The 23,138-nt window shown below is 43.5% G+C and overlaps 1 protein-coding gene across 2 annotated transcripts in view; it reads right to left on the reverse strand.

The window, feature by feature from the left end:
• The window catches only part of LOC143358249 (U-scoloptoxin(05)-Sm1a), a 115,443-nt gene that overhangs the window by 42,675 nt on the left and 49,630 nt on the right, over positions 1–23,138 (reverse strand). For both annotated transcript variants that reach the window (XR_013082937.1, XM_076795238.1), the window contains exon 2: positions 6,021–6,151. Coding sequence is in view for 1 of the 2 variants with exons in the window: in XM_076795238.1 (XP_076651353.1) it covers positions 6,021–6,151 (131 nt within the window). In the remaining variant the exon portion in view is untranslated. The remainder of the gene's footprint in view (positions 1–6,020; positions 6,152–23,138) is intronic.

Below are 23,138 nucleotides of genomic sequence, written 5' to 3' on the forward strand. Positions count from 1 at the left end.
ATCGCGTCGTTCCGATGAAACCACCGAAATTTCGAGATATCGACACATGGATATCGGTACATAGTAGATCAGTCTTCACTGAATCACTCAATTATTTAATATCGTGTGAAATATTCATAAAACAATGTTGGTGACACCATTCTAAAGAAAAAATCAAAATTTTTAATGTTTTTGTTCTTAATGTTAATTATATTAGAGCATAACTAACCTACCGTGTCGGATTTTCCATTGACCTGTACTACTGATTGTTTTAATAACTGACTCGTACTACTTGTTCTAGTTATTCACTTGTACTAGTTACTGTCCCAGTTATTGACTTGTACTATTTGTCGTTGTATCCATTGACTCGTACTACTTGCCGTTCTAGTTATCGACATGTACTACTTGTCGAATTTGCCAATCAGATGTACTATTTCCCCAACCATGTACTGATACACACTACCTATCGGTGTAGGCATTGACTTGTACTACTTGTTGTTCTAGATACTGAGTTGTACTACTTGTCAGATGAGATATTGATTTGTACGATTTGGTGGATCAGGTACTGAGATGTTCAACTTGTCAGACCAGGTACGAATCTGTCCAATTGTCGGATTAGACGGTGGCTTTCGCTGCTTGTCAGGACAGATATGGATTCGTATCACTTGTCTGACAAGATTTTCAGGTGTACTAGTTTCATGACCATTTTTAACTATTTCCTCTGTCCGCTCAATAATTGATTCGTACTACTGGCTAGTTCTAGAGCCGAGCCTTAAACGTACATTACGTTCGTCTGATCTTTCTCATAAATGGTTAATGTTTCAAGCAGCAAAGTAACAAACGCAACGATTCGAGCCTAACGTCGAACGGCACGCTGCTTGTCTTAATAAAACGCCCCGGTCGGCTGGGTTCGATCTAATCAACATTGAACCTCCTCCCGTATTTTCTCTTCCTTTTGTCGGGCTAACTGGGTTGCCGTCCATTCACTGGTTGAGCTTACCCCATCCCACCACGGTTTCCTCGATTTTCTCCGAGTTCCCACACTCCCGGCACACTCCGCGGCGGTGGTAACGGGCGAAAGCTGGTTCGGTATACCGAAGTGGAATAATAGAAAGCTCGCAGAACCGAGAAATGGGCCGGATATCGAAATCAGCCGTTTCTCACGGCACTGTTTCAGACGAACGCCGGTCCGGGACGCGTTTAGCATTCAGCGACCAGGTGTCGATGGCCAACGAACAGGTCCGTGCCCATCGAAATTCAGCCCGGAGCCTTCATTCGGTGTTTGCCGTCGATCACGCGACCGGTTAACCGCCTCGCCAATAAATAATGTCCTGAAAGGTAGCACCGACAGGTCCCAAATACCGTCCAGCTGAGACACGAACTATCTGGGTCAATGTTCCATCGTGGTTCTGTGGAATGATGCAAATGTCGGTGCAGCGTGTCACGCCGGAAGAATCGAAGCTGCATTAACGGGCGAAATCGAATGATTCGGCTGCTTTGAAGCACGTCGGAGGTCCCGGACGGCTACATACGCGGGCGGCCAGTCCGAATGCACAATTTCTCGAATCGATAGCTCTCAGCCGGCCCGCCTGATAATTACTCCGGCAGCGTCCATAATGTATCTAGCCATCTATCTCATCGACGACCATCACTCCCTATCGGATCATCGGTTTGATACGTTCAGTCACGCAGTTTCCGGCTAGGGGATTTCCTGCGTGCGTCTGACGTGCGCTGGCCCTTAGACTGACACTGTGAATAAAAATTGTATTGTTTCCGTGAGGGCGATTTTCGAAAGACTGGCCGAAATTGGTGTCTCCTATTTTCGGGTAAATTGTTTGAACATGTTATAATAAGAATAATTTGAGACCTCACTCGCTATCTCGATCCTTATATGCGTAAATGCATAAAGTGTCCGGGACAGTCTATTCATCGCCATCGAGTTACAAAATTGGAGTCCATAGAAAAACGTTTCTCCCGGAGCAGAAAGGGTGCCCACCGCGCTATCTTCATTATTTACAATTCCATAACAGCGGCACGCTTTTAACGCTGCCCGGTCTCAAGAACTGCGAGAGCGTCTTTCGCGTCTCGTTAATGGAAGGAGATTGTCATTCGGACAGAAATTACCGGGGGAAAGTAAATGGCGCAGATACGAACAAAGGGCTCCGAGAGGAGAAAGAGGGCTCGGGGCCACACGCGCGGCGATTGCACGTAATAATTGCAATTTCCATTCCCATGTGTGCCGAGGCGGGCGGAACTGGCTCGGCAAACTTAGCCGAGTTCCTACTTTCTTCGCGTGGCGAACTCGAAACACACGCCATTTCTCCGGCAGCTTAAATAATTACGTTTCCACTTTCGTGCTCGTGGAAAAATTTTCTATTTCGCGGCGGGAACTTCGCGCGGAGAGCTTGCACGGAACAGAGAGAAAGAATCTTCTGTTGGGAAGAAGCGAGAAAGTTAAGGGAAGCTATAGCTCCCAGCGGATTTCGTTGTGCAACAACGGTTACGTGGAAACGGGAAGTTTTCACCATTCATTCGACGTTAAACAATTACCCATTGTTACTCGAGGTTGAAAAAATCATCCCAATGAAGATGGCGGAGTACGCTTGGCAGATTGTTTCTGCCGAGAATTTGGATTCCCTGGGAACATGATTCAGAAGGCACGGAACACGTTCTAATATACGATAATGTCGTTTCCAATGTCATTTCAATTAGAAGACTAACTAAATCTTACCACAAACCTTATGCGATTTAAAGCAATAAATGAATAAATAAGTCTTACTTGAAAAATTGTTGGAACTTATGTTGAGGTAGATCCATAAAGAATGGAATAATAAGTACCTAATGGTACTATTAGGGTTATTGTTGTTATACAGCAATGCGAAGCTTATGGGATTGATTTTGTATACTATCATTAGGTTGGCAGCACCGTGGTACTGTTTCGGAACAGATTCTCACTCGGATAACTAGAGTATGGCTTCGTAGTCAGACAAGGGGAATAGGGACAGGCTTGCCCACCCAAGTAGAATATGGTCGCCTCGAGTCAGACGAGTTAAGCAGGATTACTTCTGCTCCGTAGAGTATTAAAATTGTAGCAGTGTCCAATCAGGTAGAATAGCCCCGTTCTAGCTAGGCAACCGACCCTAGTCGGTTAAATATCCCTCGTGGAACGAGCAGTATAATTCCAATAATTCCTCCCATTTGTTGCACGTTTCTTTCGTCCTTTGGACACGGAAAATTTAAGAAGATTATCCTCGTTAAGGAAAACAACGATATAACTTAAGAGGTACGAAAAGATTCACGGGCAAGTGGAACAGATCTCTAAACCATTTGCTCAAGTAGTACGACCGTATTTCTGATCAGACAAACTGCATCCCCATCGAAAAGTGGGAGTGACCGAGGAAAATTGCGGCACGATCATGCGGTGCTCTCGATAAAATACCGCGCCCCGGAGCGCAGTCTCGATCACGTCGATCACTGGCCAATCTCCTTGATCCAACACACCGAACGACACCGGCGTTGCATCCCACAGGGTATATCCCCCGTGTAGGGTCGCGCGACAGCCCGATATTGCTAGGGCAAAATGTTAATTAATACCTGCCTAACGCATGCACTTGGCACTAATTTGAAGGGCACGGCGGAATACTCGTCGGTGCATTAGTAGGCCGGGGCCGCGCGAGCTGTAATAATGCAGTCGCTGCAATGAATACAACTTCGCCGGAGGCAGCGAGCGGGGAATTGCCGGTCGAATCGAAGACAGACAACCGTCGAAGCTGGGGCGAGGATCGGAAGAGTTTTTAATCGATGAGAGAACTTCGCGAATTTGCAGAAAACCGTTGAAAGAATCGCGATGTGGAAGGATCAAGTGGGATTATTGTTTTATTCGCTTTGGTATGATCTCCCGTCGTCGAAAATTGACAGAGAAACAAAAATAGTTAAAGCCTAAACGGTTCCGATAGCTATAACCGAATTATAATGTACCCATACATTTTCTGCCTTTTTGCGAAATTGAACACGCAAGATTACTTTCATTCTACATTTTATACTATAACCTCCGTAGTTGTATATATATTCCAATGAAACTTTTTTTAAAATGTTCACAAAGAATGATGCTTTCAATCCGAATAGCGAAGAAATTATGTTTTGGGAGTTTCAATAATGTAGCGCCGCCTGAAAGCCGCTAGTCGATCGCCGTTTTTCCCATCGAAAATCGAAATGTGAATTTCTGAAAGATTTCCGGCCGAAGGATCAAAGGTGTACACCGGCCCTTTGACACCGGCCCTTTGGCTAGCATGGTCTTCCGGCCGCCTAGGGGAGGACAAACAGGAAGTTCTTAACACGGTGCAAGTTTACCCGGCAACTATACCTTTGTTTCAATTACGGGCTCCCGGCGGCGTAGCTTTAATTAAGTGTCACTTTGCTCCCCGAAACTTGCCGGCCGCCGAATGCCCGCGCGAAAATAATCCGACCGTCCGCAAACGGCCGGCGCAAACATCAAAGACCCCGGGAAAATTTCTTTTCATTAGCCTGACAGGCGCGTTAGGCTACCGTGGAATTTTGTCAGGGGAACAGCGCGCGGTGTGCCGCGCCGTTTCGCATTTTTATGCGACTTTTATCGTTTTGTTTGGTAGCCGGCCGCGAAATTATTACATGAAAGAAATCGCGAACCGGCCTCCCCATTTCATAATTTGAATCCGCGTGCGTCGGGACGCCTCTATTGCCCCGGGCCAGGCAAAATAAAGTCGTGCCTTCGCTTTCATCAGTCTAAAAGGCGCTTACGATCGACAGAGGATTTCTTTGTGATCCGTGAGAGATGAGGTCCGAGCGGATCATCCTGCGAGCTGGCTCTATTATGTTGTTTGCGACGTAATAGTGGGTTTCGATAACTTTGTTTACACGGAAATTCTTGGAAAAAACGGTGTCGAAGTTCAGTTCGACCGGCAATGTTTGGTATTACGATGAAAATTTTTTAATTCATAATTCCAACAATCTTTGATCAGGGACGTGGGTTAAATGATTGTTCCATTTTCATCAGGAATCAAAATATAGAGTCGGCGTTGATTTTCTCGAGCCATTACCTAATGTTATACCCTTCTAAGGGAATGAAAATCCGAGATATACTTCGAGCGAATCGAGGAGCAGGATTCCCGGTGTAATAAGATATTGTGGGATTGGTGCAATATACCGGAGGATTGTTTACGATCTCCGGCAAAAGGAGAGAGAGCGAGCGAACTCTTGGCGAAGGTACGTGCAAGCTTGCAGAAGGCGTCGAAGCCAATCTGCTGGCTAAATTCGGCATGGTCGAGGAGGTGAATAACGTCGTTCGTTACAGGGCTGTTTGGAAGGGTGTCAAACGTTTGTCGGCGCCTGGTTGGCGAGCAACGTTTTTTTCCTGGTTTGAAATCACGCTTTTCCCGCGTTTCCAGTTCGCCGAGCATCGAACTTCGATAAGAGTTAAATAACATTATGCGTTGTCTATCATTATGTGATAATTGCACAAATACAGCAAGAACCTTCGTTCTAATCGATATAGCTTGTGCTTGCACGGTTATTAAACCGTCAGCATTAACTGACAAAAGCTGGAAGTGTCGCGAAGTTTCTCGATGGCCTAATAGTTTAAGAAACAGGTGGATTAAGTCGACCATTAGGCAGACAAGGGTAATAAATCTGTGGCGAGTGGACGAAGGATCAGCAACAAATGTTAGGATACCGGTAGGGATCACTGTTTTATATAAGCAGAGTATTAAGCGTCCTTAGGTGGATAAGTAGGACAGAACTATCATTAGTCGGACACGTTGATCGTCTATCTACTCAAGTTATGGAGTATAGTTACGTACAGTAAAGATATTTGGAAAATTCATAGAACTGCTACCAGTGAATTTTCCGCGAGATTTCACTGACTGGGACACTGCGAGTTTTTATGCAAAATTACGAGAATTTTTATATTTCATGGTTTTCTTTCTATTATAAAATGCATAAAGATTAGACGGACAGTCTATATAATGAAAATTGGCAATGCATGGAGAAATAAAGGAACTACTTACGATGCACCATTCGGACGAGGGCGGACAGTCCCTCAAATGCATGTGAGCAGTGTAATTGATGCACGGCGTGATGCTGCCGATTCCCTCGTTGTACTGACCGCATTTGTAACATTTGATGCCGTATGCGAGCCCTGCAACATTGTAACAGAGGTGTAAATGCGTAAACCAGCTATTAACCTTGTCGTTGTCTATCAAACTATTAATTACATCTATGATCACGGTCAATCACATTCACACCAGTTTACGCACACGGTAAACGTTCGAATCAGTCTAATTTCACACGAGCTTCCAAGGCTAATTTAAAGAAATAATTCTGATACAATTTCATCGGAACCTAGATTTATTCAGGCTTGACCGTAAAATAAAAAAGAGAACGAAGACGTCCATCTGTCTGGATATCCATGAATCAACGGAGAACTTTCATTGAGAGGAAGTAACATGTCCGTTTCGAGCGATGAATGTTACACGTTACAGAAGAGGCCTGTAACCTTCGACGAGTTTAAATTCAACTTAATAGGATGGAAAACAGTTTCGAGCGAGCCAGCTCTCGATAAGTCAAGCGCGTTGCACCTACCCTCGAAGCTGAACTTTGAACAGGTAACGGGCATCGCGGAAAATTGCTTACCAAAGTAGAAATTAGAAACGCGTGCCGCTTTGAAGCTGAGGGGCTGCGAACTTTTCAAGCGGGGCACCCCCGGTTCGAGCTATAAACCCCCGGAATACAGGGGCAAAGACACGTACGGCGCAATCGAACCCTGGAGGAGAGGCGCCGGTGATCAGCTGCCTCAAAAGACGCTAAATATCCCTAGCGGGGATAGCATCGGGTTTCCAGAGTGACGCAGCTGAGAAATTTTCAACCTAACCTCCCACGAAATGCCGGCCCCCGACTTTAACTGGAATTCGGGCGCAATGTGAATCGCATTTTTCCCTCTTTCCACGAGACCTGACGCTGGATTAAATTCGTTTAAGATTAAAATTCATCCAGTGTGCCTAAACGTTCCTTCTTCGCAGCGTAATACATTTCTTTGATTCTTTAAATGATAAATGCAGGGTGCGTTGAAGCAACGAAATTAAAAGATCATTACATTTTAGAACTCCACAGGCTTTCTATCGTATTCTTCTGATTTCTTTTTCTAACGATTTTAAAAAGTTGAGAATAATACAACAGTATTCTCCAATTCTTTAAATGCTTTTATATGGATAGCAAATTTATCTTGAAAATATGTAGCTCGATTGTTTTGGCTGCACAGGATAAAAAGATGTTTTCAGCTTCATTGTTTTGATAATAGAGGAGGAGAGCGAAAGTAATCGACAGATTTCGATAAAGAATCTTGCAGGGGATGGTCCTGGGGTCGTTTAAGAATGTCTGAACACCTCCGACGGTCTTATCTAGCAGGACGAACACAATGTAAAACTGGAAAACAATCTCAGCAGTCGTGAGGTGGGTTTCGAGAGGGTAGTCGCGAAAGTTTGTATCGTTCCGACCTGGATATTCGGGTCGGGGGTGTTCCGAGGGTAAGAGATGGTTCGAGACAAGCCCAGAAAGAGCTTCCAGGCCAGAATAGATATTCCAAAGAAAAGTGTCGTGGTTTCTTGGGGAAGTTGGAGGCCTGCACGCGAATTTACGAGGGACGGTTAACGGCTTTAATGGCTCGTATCAATTTTCACGTCCCAACGATTCCTGAATTAATCGATTCAGAAGTGGCTCTCGTGTACTGTTAAGATTTGGCTCGGGACTGATTCGAGAAACTCCACTCGCAGTTTCGTAATTATTCCCCCCGGCACTGTTCTTTCGGATGTGGCACACTCGATTGCGAATTTCTTGCCGATCTTGGCTGAATGGGACTTTTAAGAAATTTTTCGAATAGTGCTTCGAACGCTCTAAACCGGAAATAGTCCTGTAAAAGATCTTGGGATAAAGTAGCTCAGTAATTTTTGCTTTACACTTTAAATTCATAAAGTGCTTGTAATGTTACGTTTTAAAGAAATAAATCTTAAACAACGAATAGCAACTTGCATTGAACTTTTTCTTTTTAATGTTCATGGTGAGTAGACTTGTCCAAAAAATATACTACTCCACAAAATGAAAGGACCATCACGCAACGAATTTTTAAACTGTGCAGAGAAACTTGCATTTAGATAGGTTTGCAACCAATCTGAATGCCAACTGGTGCTCGATTCCAAGTTAAGTAGTAAATGTCGGCTATAGGTCCGACCTAAAGATCTTTCGAGTATGAGGTGGAACTCGCGTTAACTTTCGAGTATGAGGTGGAACTCGCGTTAACTTTCGGTGCCTCGGTGAGTAGTGCAGGTCAACGAATGATCAGAAACAACGGCCGAGCAGTCGGAATCAATAGTAAACATTAGATCGCGTCCAATCACTGGCATAACTCCGTGGAAGTCTTCGGCTGGCCGGACGAGTAACTGCGAGACAGCAATCAATACTTGAGCCGAACTCCCCGAGCAAATACTGGTGAACAATCATTAGTAGACTTCTCTGGAAGCGTGGCGATTACGGCCTCTGATTTCCAAGAGGAACTATCATCCGACGGCCATTTACCATTCCGATCTGTTGAATCGTATTCGCGATGCGAAATTAACGTGTTAGCGCATTGTTTTGAAAGTTCAAAATTCCCATTATCTTCGTGACATTGACGAACAATGAAGAATATTATACTTCATTGGATTTCAAACAGCCACGCCACGGCTCCTAATTTATTCCTATCGCGGAAGGCGGTGTCGCGATCGTGCCACATTCTTCCATTCCGATCATGCAATTTTCAAACGAAATTCAAATCACTTTGTCGGCCTTTCGTTTTAATATATTCAACATAACTTCATACTTTGCATGATAGTTTCGCGGAGACTTGCCCCGCGTTCCGGTATTTGCATGAAATTAAGTTTCCTTTTGTGACCATAATCTCGTTCTCTCTTCTCCACCGGAGGCTCCAACGTCGCACGACGTTTTTACAGCTTCCGTTTGAAAATATGACCTTCATAAAAGAGCTCTAACTCTGCGGGATTCGTGACGTGAAATAAAAACAAAATCGTTAAATAACGCGTATCGCAATGGAAATGTTGCGTACAGCCACTTGGCCGACTAATAAAAGCGTTGTTCTACTTATTTTCCGAGCGATCCTGATCTACTCGTCTGATCGATACCCACTTTATTCTACTTGTCTTGTCAATCACTGCATTATTCTATCTGCTTGAGGAATATGATCTTATTCCATTCGTCCGATCAATGCTACATTGTTTCACTTGAGAGCTCGCTTCACGCATTATTCTACTTGTCTGATCAATAATTGCTATTATACTGGCAAACAGAATTAATTGGAAATTGTATAATTGTCACTAGTGACATTTTGATGGAAAAATTGATGCGAGAGACGATCAGAGATCGAAGGGCCCGGCCGTGTCCTTCTTCACTGGGAAACGTGATTACAGTCGCCTCATAGATGCTATGCTTTGGAGAATGTGTTTTATATGACTTCTTTCCAGGAGATCCGTATGAAGTCGTTTCGTATAAGGGCTGTAATACGTGCGCCCTTCTATAAAGAAGCGCGCCCTTCGTTGAAGGCTACTTTTTACGTCTGTTCCTTCCCGGCATCTTCTATTGAAGATCATTCTCTAGAACTTCTTTTCAGGATGTTTAAATGGAAGTCTTTCTTGGATGGACCACGTTTTTTATTCTTCTTATCTTGTGAAGGGTTCGTGCAAGCCCTTCAATAGAGAGCATATGTTGTTGTTGAACTCCGTTTCACTATGTGTTCTTGTAGAGATTTTTTTATGGGATACATATGCATAAAATCCTTCATCTCATTTCCCTTGAAGGGCTCTCGGTATCCAATCTTTTATGAAGGACTCAAGCATGCCCTTTGTAGGTCAACAAGGTTCACAATATTTTTTCCTTGGCAACTTATAGTATCAAAACTGGATGCAGTCGAATTTTTTAAAGATTAGGTTTTGGCCCTCAAATAAAATTTTGTATAGTAATAAATTTTCGAAACGTTCTTGATCAACAATTTACGGGTAATTTTAGGTCGTCGCGTTATAAGACTTGCATCGTATGTACCGCATACTAGGACTCACTAAAACGATTTCAAGAAACTTACAACGGCTTCAGAGCTAAACTGAAAGTATATGAAACTTCGTTTGAAGGTCCTCAAGAAGGACCACGAAAAACACAGGAAGCAGCCAAACGCGAACGAAGAAGCTTCTTAGATTCGAGGCGTGCTCCCGAAATTCCCGGCAAAAGATTTTTGAGGGGGGAATTACGGGATACGCGGGGGCCACATCAATTTATCGTTTACGTTGGCTGGTCGGTTTAGCCGAGGCTGAGCTAACATCCTGGCCAAGGATTCGGAGCGGCGTGTACATATCGAATTCCGAGTAGCCGCCGACGATTCGCGGGAAATTGGAAAAGTTACCTTTTATCGAGTCGGTTTCGCCGCAGGGAGAGGATGCGCAGCTACCCCTCCCTCGCCGACCACCCGCGCACCCCGTCGTCGAGAAAAATATTTTATTGGAGATTGGAAAACATTGCGGACAAAAACGACGAATTCCAGTTCCCGAGATTCTCTCGGTCGGCTTTCCGCGAAGCTCCTGCTTCGCCCGAGACCGAACCGTTCTCCGCAACTTTTTCCATATTACGGGAAATAAAGCGTCGTTAACTGTTAGAAACTGTTCCATAATGTGCGGCGCGCGTGAAACTGCATGCTATCAACGGGCGAACCGTTTATAGAGCTTTTGTCGATGCGCGTCGAACAGTTCAGCTTGCGGTCGTTATAGCGCTGTCAATTGTGCTGAAAGTTTGGGTTTGAAAATGAAAACTTTGAATAAACGATTCGCATTTCCATAAACCAAAAGGACGTTCTCAGCACATTCTCACATAACCCGTACTCGAATCCGACAGCTTTAATTCGTGTTTAGTTGAAAACTCTCGGGCTTGCAGAAAATTAACACATTAATTGCGAAGGGAGTAACGCGAGATCTTATGAGTTATGCGACCGGGGACCGGTGTGTCGCTTAGCGTATTAAGTTCGCCAAAGTTGCTCCATTATCTTCTGGACTTTTGATGTTTGCGACTCTCCAAGCCAGCCCATTGATTACACTATTGTGTGTGAAAGGAAGTTATTAATATCTGTCTGTGTTAACTTAGTTGCGACCTCTCCGGGCCAATGGAAATACTACTGTGAACAAACTTTGGACACAGATGTTTTACGTAGTTGGTATGTTTACAACTGCAAAACTAAACGTTGTTCTCCAGTTGAAAAAGCATCTGGACCCTAGATGTAATGTTTATGAAATTTCAATACTAATACATTATATTGAAAGGACAGATAAATAAACCTCACCTCTATTTTCAGTACATTTTAATGATTTTAAATTGCATTCGTGTACGAATTTTCAAACTTTTACAAATTCGACGACAGTCATAAACTCCCGGAAAGTAATGAACAAAAATTTTGTTCTTTTTGGGCCATTGTTGTACGAGGAAAACGTTTCGCGTCACAGCGAAGTGGTTCAATTGAGGAGCCATAACCAGGTATTGAAACGAGAATCGTCGTTATGGCGGACCATCAATCATGCACGGCGAATGAGATCCGTATCGAAACCACTTTAACATTTGGCAGGTTATCTTCCGCCGTTGGTGGACTCGCGAAATATTTCACGCAGCGCTGCCCGGGCAGGTGCGCAGCGCAAAAAGCGTAACAAGTTCTAGCAGGGTAGAAGGCACGGCAAACATTCTCGTTCTCCTGCCGGGAGCCGTGGAAATATTGCTTGTAAATTTCCAGCGGACGGACCAGTATATCTTGTCGCCCCCTTCGGCCGGGTTGATTTACTCCGCGTTCATTTTTTTTCCTCCGTACGCGTTTTAACGATAACTTCGGCCGGCACCGGGATTTTCGTTCGCCCGCGCGCCACCGTAAATCCGTTACTCCCGTGACACCGCGCGTTTCCGATTACATCTGCGAGCTCATGATTATTTATTCGCTGACATCGGGCATATACAATCATTAAACGCAACGTCGCGCAGCTCGGCGCACGAGTTCGTTATTTGCTTGGATATCACGCGAAATTACAAACAAGTCGCCGCGACGTCGAGCCCGAAATCGAAATTATGCCAGCGAAAGCGCGGATTTATCGCCTAAATTAATCTATATCGAGAGTGACAGTGGTAACGAGAAGAAGTGGGTGAATTTTGGTCACTGTTTGTACTGCGAATTGTAAAATATGTGGGACGCAAAGTATTTTACGATGACTGCTCTTCTTTCAGAACAACTGTTCTCAGATGCTAAGATGAAGGAGCTTTAAATTAAGCGCGTGGAGTATGCCGTTTTCACATAAGAAAGGCAGTCGAGGCCAGTTTTGAGACAGACAAGTAGTGCAAATGAGTTTCAAGTCGGACCAATAGAGCACAGTTCTAAATGGAGCAAGTGGTACAAGTCAGTTTCAAATGAGACAAGTAGAAGAGACCAATACTCAACGAGTAGTATAGGCCAGCCTTAAAGGAGACATAGAATTGGCCAGCTCCGTTTCCTCAAAGCGTACAAAACGAACGTGGTGCAATAACAAGTTAAAATTCGATTGCCCGAGAATTCTCATCACCGTGAGTGCGAACTCGGCGAAAACAGTCTTGAATTAATTCGCCATCATCGGTGACGCGTTCTCACCGGCCAAACGGTCTTCATGCCAGCAGAACCGCGGCCGCATCAAAACGCGTTTACCACCATTTATCAAGCGCTGTAATTTTCGCGTGCCACGAATATTTTCGCGCGCCGTTCCGTGATCATAGGTCGCGTACGAAAGCTGTAGCCGACGGCCACTATGAATCCCCGTGGCCGGATGTTTCATGCATGAAACCGTCTTCTCGGAACATCGCGGCGGATTCTCGAGTCAACATTTCACGCATCCGACCGAGAAGATCCATACATTTTTCAGGCTCTTGCGTTCCCTCGAATAAGCAATTCCAGCCGATTGATTGCATTGAATTAAAGATGTGTTTTCGAACTGTTTTCGCGACATTAGCTCGTCGGGAATGTTCAATATCTCTTGTGCGGAGTACGTTTTCGATTTTCGGCGTCGCTGACGGCGGACGAATTTGCTCGAAGAAGCCGTAGATCGCGATTCTGCTTCGATAACCGAGAAAATCGCGATCGCGACACGGCGGCCGCAGGAATTCGCGAGCTGTCGCCGTTGTTTCGAAAACAATTTAAACTTGCCCACAGCTCGACGAAGACGCAACCGGGTAGATCGAACGAGTACCAGGAAGTGACTAGCGCCCGGAATTTCCGGGGAAATTCTTCGCAATCCGGTGCAGAACTTCCTGATTTGTGGGATCCAAGCTCCCCACGACGCTGCCACCCCATTATGCGAGCCTACCCCCCGGGAAAAGTGGTAAACAAGCTGACTGTGACGACTTATATGATCAACCCTCTCTGCCTCCGCGAGATTTTATTCGAGCGCCGATAAAGCTACTTTGAAGGGGATGCTGAAATGGCAGCGCTCCGCACTGAATCGAGCAAATGCGAATAAATATGAATATTTTGAGGCGGAGGATTGCAGAAATCTCCCGGAAAATACTCGGCTATTTGTACACCGTGAATTATGAAATAAATAAGACGAACGCTTTGTTTTCAACGCACAGATACGCTTTTATGGCTTATTTGTGCGTCCTCAATTGTTGCTGTATTGAAATACAAGCGGGAATGTGCTGTTTTAGTAGATTGCGAATTTTGATGTGGATTATTCTGAATAAAGGGCAGATATTTTATACACAAAAATCCTGTTCCTACATACACGTCCACATTTATCAAAGGTCTGTAGAAAATAGCTAGAAAATATATTTGAGATAGCACAATGTAACGTGATATGATAGAAATGTTGTACAGCACTTTATATTAGGTACGGGATTTACTTAATTATTTAATTACGTATATGGACAATTTGTATTTCCACTTGTACTCTGTATTTGTATTTGTATTTGCATTTCTGTTTCGGTTCAACTAATTGTTGAACCGAACTATTTACATTTCGACAATTACATTTCAGCGCGAATTTGCCAGCAGCGAGATTTAATAAGGATCAATTTCGGCTGTTTCCGTAAAACGATGAGATCGTTGTCACAGCGAGTAGCGAGATAAGAAAATTAATGATCAGACAAGTGAGTGAAGCTCAGTCACTGTCAAATCAGTAGAACAAGCATTAGGTTTCCGGGCGAGCAAGTAGAACAATACCGGTTTGAGGGAGATGAGTCAGATATAACGTGCTGGCAGGAGAATGACAGAGAAGCTCATTAAGTAGAAACCAGTTTCTATGTCAGCAGATATCAGACACTCAACTTTGTATTAAAGGGATAGTACTACTTATAATTCCATACTGATCATTAAATATGCATGGTTAGAAAGTGTTCTTTCAAAATAGATTATCACTATTCTTAAAAAAGCTGAACTAGTCAAATAGAATGGTAAATAAACAAAACAAAAGTTTCTTTTCCAATATTTTCTATACAAAATTTGATATCTGAACATGTCCTGACACGAATAAAAAAGTTTCCGACTTGGTGCAAGTATTGGATTATTCGTAGGATATCAAATTTACGAAATTTTTTGAAACCCGAGATGACATTGTACGAAGCTCGCGTTTCAGCAAATAAAACAGCAAAGGGCTTTCATGATACCGTATTATGATGCATCGTACGTCATTCCAAACTCCGTACATTGTCTGGAAAGTTTGTTCGTACGACGAACAGTTTGCGAGTAATTTGAGGTTGTCAGGCGAGACGACAAGGAGCCAGCACAAGAGATACACTCGAAAGAAAGTAAACAGCGCAGCAAGCCCTGTGGCGAGGCGGTTCAACCAGATATTCAATTGTTAGGGGTTCGGGTTTCACGGTAAGTGACAAATTTTTCCTCTCTGCTTTCTGATTATCGAGTGCAGACGTCACAATGCACACAACAGAAGAACTGGTGTCATCGAAAAGAAATTGCTCGATACTATTGACAAATTGCACAGAAGAACCGTATAATAGCCAATTAAATTACGTAGAACAAAATTGAATAAAGTCAGGAACATGATCAACAAAACAAAACTGATATAATTCAATTTGTATCAGAGTCTCTAAATAAGTAGAATACATTTCTTGAAACGAAACCAGTACGTTTCTGGTACAATCTAAGTTGATAAATTGATGTCATTATTTATCTGTACTCGTACTTTAAATTGTACAATGAAATTAGTATGAAAGGATAGTTGGAACCCGAGCCAGTATACACAGCTCAGCAAAACAAATGTATAAAAATTGTTTTTCTTCGGGCAAATAGATTCGAAGGACAGTCGATAGTCAACCAAGTGGAATGGGAATCGATTTCCAGCCAAAAATGTAGAATGGTGGCGTTTCCGCCGAGTAAGGAGAATGCAGAAAAAGACATCACCAGACTCAAACTATAAATGAAACCAGGCCATTTTTGACAAATTCCACGGATCGAAGAAGTTACTTTTACTCGGTCAAGTGGATTAAGCGTCGCTCTGCAATCTGCAAGTAGAACGAGGCAGGCCTAGTCAGACACGATGGTAAGATTTCAGAGAAATATTTTTATTTTAAAATGTGTTCGAAGTAGTATAAGTCAGTTATACGTAAATTAATTATCGTTAAAACAAAAAGTAGAAAAAAACAACCATTAATCTTGCACGAAAATATTATTTAATGCTCAGGTAGAGCAAGTGGAACGAGTCAGTCTTCGATCAGACGGACAAATTTTCAACAACCGAGTGGACAAAGACGAGCATTAACTAAATAAGTTCGTAAGCCAAGCAAACCTGAGTTTCGCAGAAAATCTTTAGATCAATAAAACAAGTGGGACAAGTCAGTATCGGGTGAGGCAAGTAGTACAACCATACAATATAGACTCCATTAGATGAAAAATAGAACAAATGGTCGAAATTACGAAATGGAGGAACGAAGGCGGCTTCCAGCATCTGGAAGATTTCCTCTGGAACCAATTGGGAATGACAATGACCGAGGATCATTAAGAAAAGAGAGACCAGCTGTTTCTCGGCAGATTTATCCTGTTCTACGTGTTTCCGTGGAAATTGCCGATCGGGCCGGCAGAAAACAGCGGAAATTCCACGGGGAGGAAACTTGAAGGAGCGTTTAGTATCCGAGCCGTCGATTTTGCTCGCCGGGGAGACGCCAGCTGGGCCACAGAGATTCCGTGGCTGGTATGCGCGGGCCTCGAGATTCTTCGTAGGCTGCTCCCTCGCGAGAATTCGAGCCGCGACTCGCGCGACGTATCGAGTTCTCGCTTTAATGAAGAAGCATCGCCGCCTCGGTTTCATTAGAAACCGTCGAAAGCTAAACGACAGGGGTGGAGCATCGCGAACGCTGTCGTTCGCCGTCCCAGCTCGGGCTTCTTCGTGTTTACTCACATGAAACATCCCCCGAACAATCTGACACCGAATTCCGCGAAACTTTGCTGATTCGGGGATTATGGGCACCGTATCTTTGAGATTCTCGCGGAAAGCGAGACAAGATTGTTTTGTCACAATAACTAGAACATATGGAATAACATTTCTTAGTCGAGACTTATTCCCCTCGAAAATTCAGTACAGAACTTTGTTGATTTACAGATCAACAAAGTGAGAATTACGCGTAGTGTCCTGGAACACTACCTTGTTTAATTAAAAAATGTAGAATCAAATTTTTATCTGAGAGCTAGTTCTACGAATACTCGAGTTTGGAAATTACTGAGGCGTTTGTATAATTTGTATAACGTGATAATGATAGTTCTTTGAGACACATAATTACGCAGATGTCGTGTGTGAACGCGAATAAAATGCTCTTAATAAATAGACAGACGGCAATTTTCACCGTGCAAATTCGCCTGGCAAACGAACGCTTGAATTTCATATTGCTCGAAGGCGTGTTCATTATTTCCGCATGCGCGAATGCTTATAAATATTGACAGTGGTACGATATTAGTAGGTTTATGCAGTAATTCGATATAACTTGGTGCTCTAGACATGCTGAAATTAAGAGCAAACAGTTAATATAACGTACCACGGTTTGCATTCATTTTAAGTGGAAACGGCAAACTGTGATCAGACGTGTTCATCAAAAAGCTTGGTCGGGCAACTGTTGCTTAAACCTAATTTCTTTTAAAAACGAGAATCGTATGAAAGAGATTAAATTATATGTTATTAATATTAATATTAATTATATGTTCAATTTATTTATTTACACAAGATAACCGAATCTTCATAATGGATCGATTTAATCCTCGTATTCAGGTAATCACCGTATTACTGGTGTGCCGATGACGTCGTGCCGAGTTTATTAACCAATTATGGGATCTTGTCTGTAATTCGATTGCAATACACGCGAACTGTGAATGTTAAATTACTTTCAACGTTTCTGTGATAAGAAATTTAATTACATTTCCCAGCTTATTTCTGGAATGAAGCAAATGGGGAATGTTCCTCCGACAAATTATGCACGAAGTTTACTCTGAGCTTCGATTTGATAATGCGATTGTCGTGCTTACCGTGACGGTGCCGCGTGTATCGTGTGTACTTGGAGTTGACTGGAGTGTCAATCAATAATAATATTGTTCACTCCACTATTCCACAATCAGCGTCGTTGGAAAGCGTTTCTATTACCGTTTCGATGGACGCTCGAGAACGGATTTCATGGAATCTGGAAGAACGCTCTGTTTTCTAGGAAAACATCCCCTTTTATTCGGACCCTCGACGATTGAATCGATATTACTCGCTCAAAGCACTTCCATTATTTCGTGCACTTTTTATTCTGGCCCCCTTGTGCTCGAGGCTCCATCAAATTTGATCGAATTCTCTTCCCCGAACTACTGTAATCGAACTTGTTACTTGAAATAACGATCGCAAACCTAACACAGAAGAAAATAAGCAAAGACAATCATTCACGGGACAATTACGACAAGACAATCATTGTATCAATGATAAGTATATTGCGAATTTTATGCATTTATGATAAAAGGGTATTCTCGAAGGGATTTCTCAATTTAAAATGCGTTAGAAGTAGTATAAGTCAGACGCTATACAGACAAATCATATTAATGTACAAGTAGAACAAGCCAGTCTTTCATCAGACTAACGAATCTTTAGAAATCAAGCAAATAGACAAACACTAGCATTAGGCAGATAAATTATTAATGGAAGCAAACCATGCACAAAATCCTTAGATTAATGGATATGCAAGTGGAATAAGGCAGTTCCTGGTCAGACAAGTAGCAAGAACCTACAATATCGGCTACATTAGACCAAAAATAGATGACAAGGATTTTTCGAAGCTCCTAAATCACCGAACAACCCCGCATTGGCGAACCTCAGCAGCCCCGAAGCAGCAATTTAATTATCTCCTGCGAGGAATCGGTTCATTTAGCATGAGATCGCGGGAACGGTGCATCGATAATCGGCGTCAGATAATGCGTCAGGCGCCGGTGTTCTTAATGGCCCCGTCACTCGGCGAGAATTAACGCGATACAGAGGCCGCAGGTCGGCTGATTTCCACCGGGCAACGTCTGGGAATGGCAGACATATCTTCGCGGTGGACAACCGTCTCTCTATGATGCGTTTCCCTGGGCCGTTCGGTCACCGATCGGCCTAACTGCCCGTGAAATCGTCCCGCAAACCGGACCGCCCTTTCCCTATCCTTCGTTTCGCCGCAAACCGTCACGATGCCAAATTCGTGGCCGAATGATCGACATCCTGGAATCATCAGGCTGGCCGAAATCAGTCCACAGAACGATACACATATCTAGATTGGTCGCGTTTCATTAATCTTATAAGAGGATTTTCTCCTCCAAACACACATTTTCAGATTTATTTGATGAAAAATTGGATTAACGTACGTACGTACACTTTTTGTGTATGTTTATTATCTCCACGTCTTTGATAGTAGAAAAATACATTTTATGTGACATATTACTATGTACATTGTAGATGAAGCTGACTTGAGCCCAGGATAAAGAGTATATATATTTGATCGACTGAACTGAAACTTTACCAATTTGTGTTTAGTAAAAGACAACAAATTCTGATATACCTCTAAATGAGTGAATCCTCTAGACTTCACGAAAGCTCTAAGGCTAAGAAGCAAGGTAATGTAGGAATTATTAGCTAAGTGTTACCACTTTGATGACGGAGCTGGAGCTTTGATATTCTCGTACATGAATATTTTATCGATTTAATTAGTAATAAGGATCACGGTGACGGCTAAGACGCTTACAGCTGGTCATTAAGATTGCAGTAGATATGAAAATACCCTTAAATACAATACCTGCCAGTTCTACTTCAGTCTTAATGAGTTGCACCTTGTAATTCATCCACGAAAACCACTTCATACCCCGAATAATTAAAAATCTGTATGAAAATGTCTGAAGTACTAGATTATGGGTTCAGACGATCTCGAATCGCCTCAAATCAAAATGAAATAAAATATTCCTTTAAATAATCTGAAAACAACCCTCCAATAAAATCGTTCAGCCAGTTACAAACTACCCTCAATCTATAAAAATAGTAACATAGCCCTACTTTAGTCCTTGAAATAATACAAAAATCAACAATGGATAAAATTGTTAGAAATACAAATTGATTAGTTCAACTAGTGACAAAGTACTAGTTTACAGTTTATAAAAATAGTTTCCTAAGTCAACCCTTACGATCACAGCTTCGTATTCACCCAGAAAATCCATTCACCCCCAAAAGATCCAAAAGTGGATCTCAATACCTAAATCCGCTATTTGCTAACTTCAGCTAGCCAGACAAGGCTCTCCTGCAAGCGAGAAAAGAGACTAACCCAGACCCATCCCAATAGGGTATTCAAAGCAGAGACTTCAAACTCGAATAGTCCCGAAAAACCACCCTCGTCGTTCCAGCGTCGACCTTGACTGTCCAAGCAAGCACGAAAGGGGAATCAGTGAACCAGAGGGCAGCCGCGATCGAGTGCCGGTGACGCAGGGGACAGAAAGTCAAGCTTCCCCTGCCGGGGATCAACGTGAGCGGCGTGAAAACGGTGTCAAGAGTCGTCCACATCGTCGACCTCTCTCCGTCTCTCTTTCTCGCCACCCTTTCCCGCGTCTTCCATTTTTTCCTCTGGGGATGGGGGTGGATGGTTCGACGGTTTCCTAGATATGCCAATGAGATGTACTCGAGGCTACGATTTCTCGTACCGGCTCCGGTGAGGGGGGGAAGCTTTCAGGGGCTGTTCCACGGTAACGTAATAAATCCAGATAGGTAATTAGCTGGCTAAGCACTAGAGCATTCCGGCCTAAAGGATCCTCGAAGCAGAATGCGGCTCGTAGGTAAAGAAGCGAGAAAGGGGCGGTCGAGGGGATAGCGAACAGGGGATGGACAGGGAAAAGGGGGTGGCTCGAGGGGTGGTCCGGGGGGTCAGGAGACGTCGAGGAAGAACAAGAAGTCTGCCTACGGCAGGCCCGTGACTAATCTGGATCTCCGGGTACGTGAATGCGGCCGGTTGCCACTTCAATATCTTCCTTCGGGGTTGCTGCCACCCCGACGGCCACTAAGCGGCGTCCCGCGTCCCGCGCCGCCCCTCATCGCCACGTTTCAATAGTCGTCGTTATTAATAACCGCGACTTTTTCGTTCCACCTGCCGGGCGGAGGGAGTAACGCGTTTCGCCAATCTCCAACCCCCAGGCGAGGGTGGGACCGAACCACTCGAAGCCTTCCGCTTCCTCGAGAGACTTCCTCGAGAGTGGAAGGGTGCTTTTGTCTTTTCGCGTCACCAATCGAATTTTACCAACGTGATTTCCTTCTTACGACTAAAAATTACTAACAAAAATTATAATCAAACTAAAAAATGAAAATTTTTCGATTCGAGAATTCGAGATTTTGAATGAAAATCTCGAATTACATTAACCGCAGACAATATGTAACGTTCCAGCTCCCAAGTTCCAAGTTTATCCTCAATCTCCTAATCTAAACGCCCGCATTAGGTATAGCGTGTCTGACCATGCACGCGCTGCATCTACTAGCTCGCATAGCACCCCAGATGCCGACAATCTTTGACTTCGGTTACCGTCCGATCATGCCAGCATCTTAGTACCGCTGCCACAGCGAACCCGGCAGGCAAGTAAAAATAGTTTTACTCTCGAAGGTTCGCGTTATCGTTCTATTTATTATTATCGACGTCCACAAAAACCAGGAAAGCTCGTAAAATGCCTGACCTCGTCAATTACACCGGCCGGAACATGGCTCGGTCGCAATAAAACCGGAGGGAAACCGTGACTGGCGTTATTGCCACTGGCTGACACGTTCCTTGCAGCTGGGGAAAGATGTAATACAGGACAGGGCTGGCCCGTAGAGAGAGAGATTGAACAATTTTCTGCTAACGTCTGGTAACTTTAATACGCCGAGCCAAGTGCTGCAGACTGGCTTTTATTGCGTGCTCTAACGCGTGACGACTGTATTGTTTGATATTGGCGAATTAGCCACCGTGACTGACCGAAAATAATTGAGTGGATACTGTCTGCCGATGTTTGAAAGCACTCGAAAGTGAAACAATCAAGGTCCGAGTTCAATCTGACCAAAATGTTAATCTCGAATTGCGGATATCAATGGGGAACCAGCCAATGTGTGTGACGCTAAACAAATTAAACTTGATTTGAAAATTTATGTATTGTAGCTGTAAAAGCATTTATACATTCTTCGTGTGCACTGAACAAATGTACATTTACGAAGACGTGGCGAAAGACAAGTAACACCGATTGTATTTTTTCTTCAATAATGAATTGAATTTGGTCAAATCGTACACGAAGAAGGAAGCCTCAAGGGAATGCGCAACTTTGGGAGCACCCGTTGCATGGCGGGTAGCAATGATAAAACAATTACCGCGCCTCGGCCCGGCGTGATAAGCGGGCGGAAACGTGTGTCGCGTCGAATTCCACCTGAACGGAGGACAAGATGCCTGGTGCAACGGTGCATTGCACGCGCACGCGAGTGCATCGTGCCCCTCGGCATTGTGGGGTCACATAGCGCCCCTGCATAGTGGTCATTGCGGTACCACGATGCTATGCGGCTGCATACAAGCGCATAGAAGCGCGTGCAGGCGCACATGCACTCTCCCGAGCCGAGCCGCGATAGCGGGTGCACGCTTCCGGACGGTCGCGGGGCAGAACGATGGAATCTAAGAATGGAATTCGACGGTGATTCAGCGAAACTTGAGATTCCAACGGAATCGGGATTGCCCACCGAGAAATTTCCGGATTGACTATCCCACGACACTCTATTGCCGGTATTTTGTAGTACTATTGTTCGGGTTGATAATACCGCGACCAATGTGCTGGAACTATGGAATTGCCGCTGACGGAAATTTTATGGTCGGACTACGCATTTTTGTGCATTCGCTCTTTCCTCGACAAACGCTCATCTTTATTTTTATTGTAAGGTATTCTTCGAACGACTATTTTTGTTCCCTAGAAAGTCACTGTAGGAATAAAGATGTGAGACTTGTAAAATGGAAGGGAATGTTTGCTTTTCCTATTCCTCTAACATAATTTTCCTATTTGTCCAATTTTTCTAGTAGTGTGGCTTTTTAGAAATTATTTATGGAAATAGCAGTGTGAATTTTATAAAATAGTAGAGTTCGTTTAAAACAACAGTAATCAAGACTATTTTTAACTAATTTTTGTCGCAAGAAGTCTTAATTGAAGAGATAAGTATTTCTTTTGTTCTGGTATCTAAAAATGCATCTAGTGATGATAATTTTAGTCATGCTACCACAAGAATAGAGAGCTCGAGAAATACTAGACGGGTATTTTTGTACATCTGCAACCTTTTGATTTCAATCTGCAGTCTATTTTGAAAGGATGAAAATAGCCTCTGAAGTTAGGGATGAAATGCATATTTGATATCTGGGAAACCGTCAATCCCAGCAAAAAATTTTATACAGTATTCAGCAGAGCATTTTTTGAGCGTCCTTTTTACATGTTTTTCATCGACTTAAGTGCACAATATGTCAAGCATTCGTTAACCAATTATTAAACAATGAGAAACGAAAAAACTGCATAAAAGTTGCCGAAGAAATCTGTTTAAAAATTGAACGCTTTGCAAATTATT

This window comes from Halictus rubicundus, chromosome 10 (genome assembly GCF_050948215.1).
Source record: "Halictus rubicundus isolate RS-2024b chromosome 10, iyHalRubi1_principal, whole genome shotgun sequence".
Classification (NCBI taxonomy): domain Eukaryota; kingdom Metazoa; phylum Arthropoda; class Insecta; order Hymenoptera; family Halictidae; genus Halictus; species Halictus rubicundus.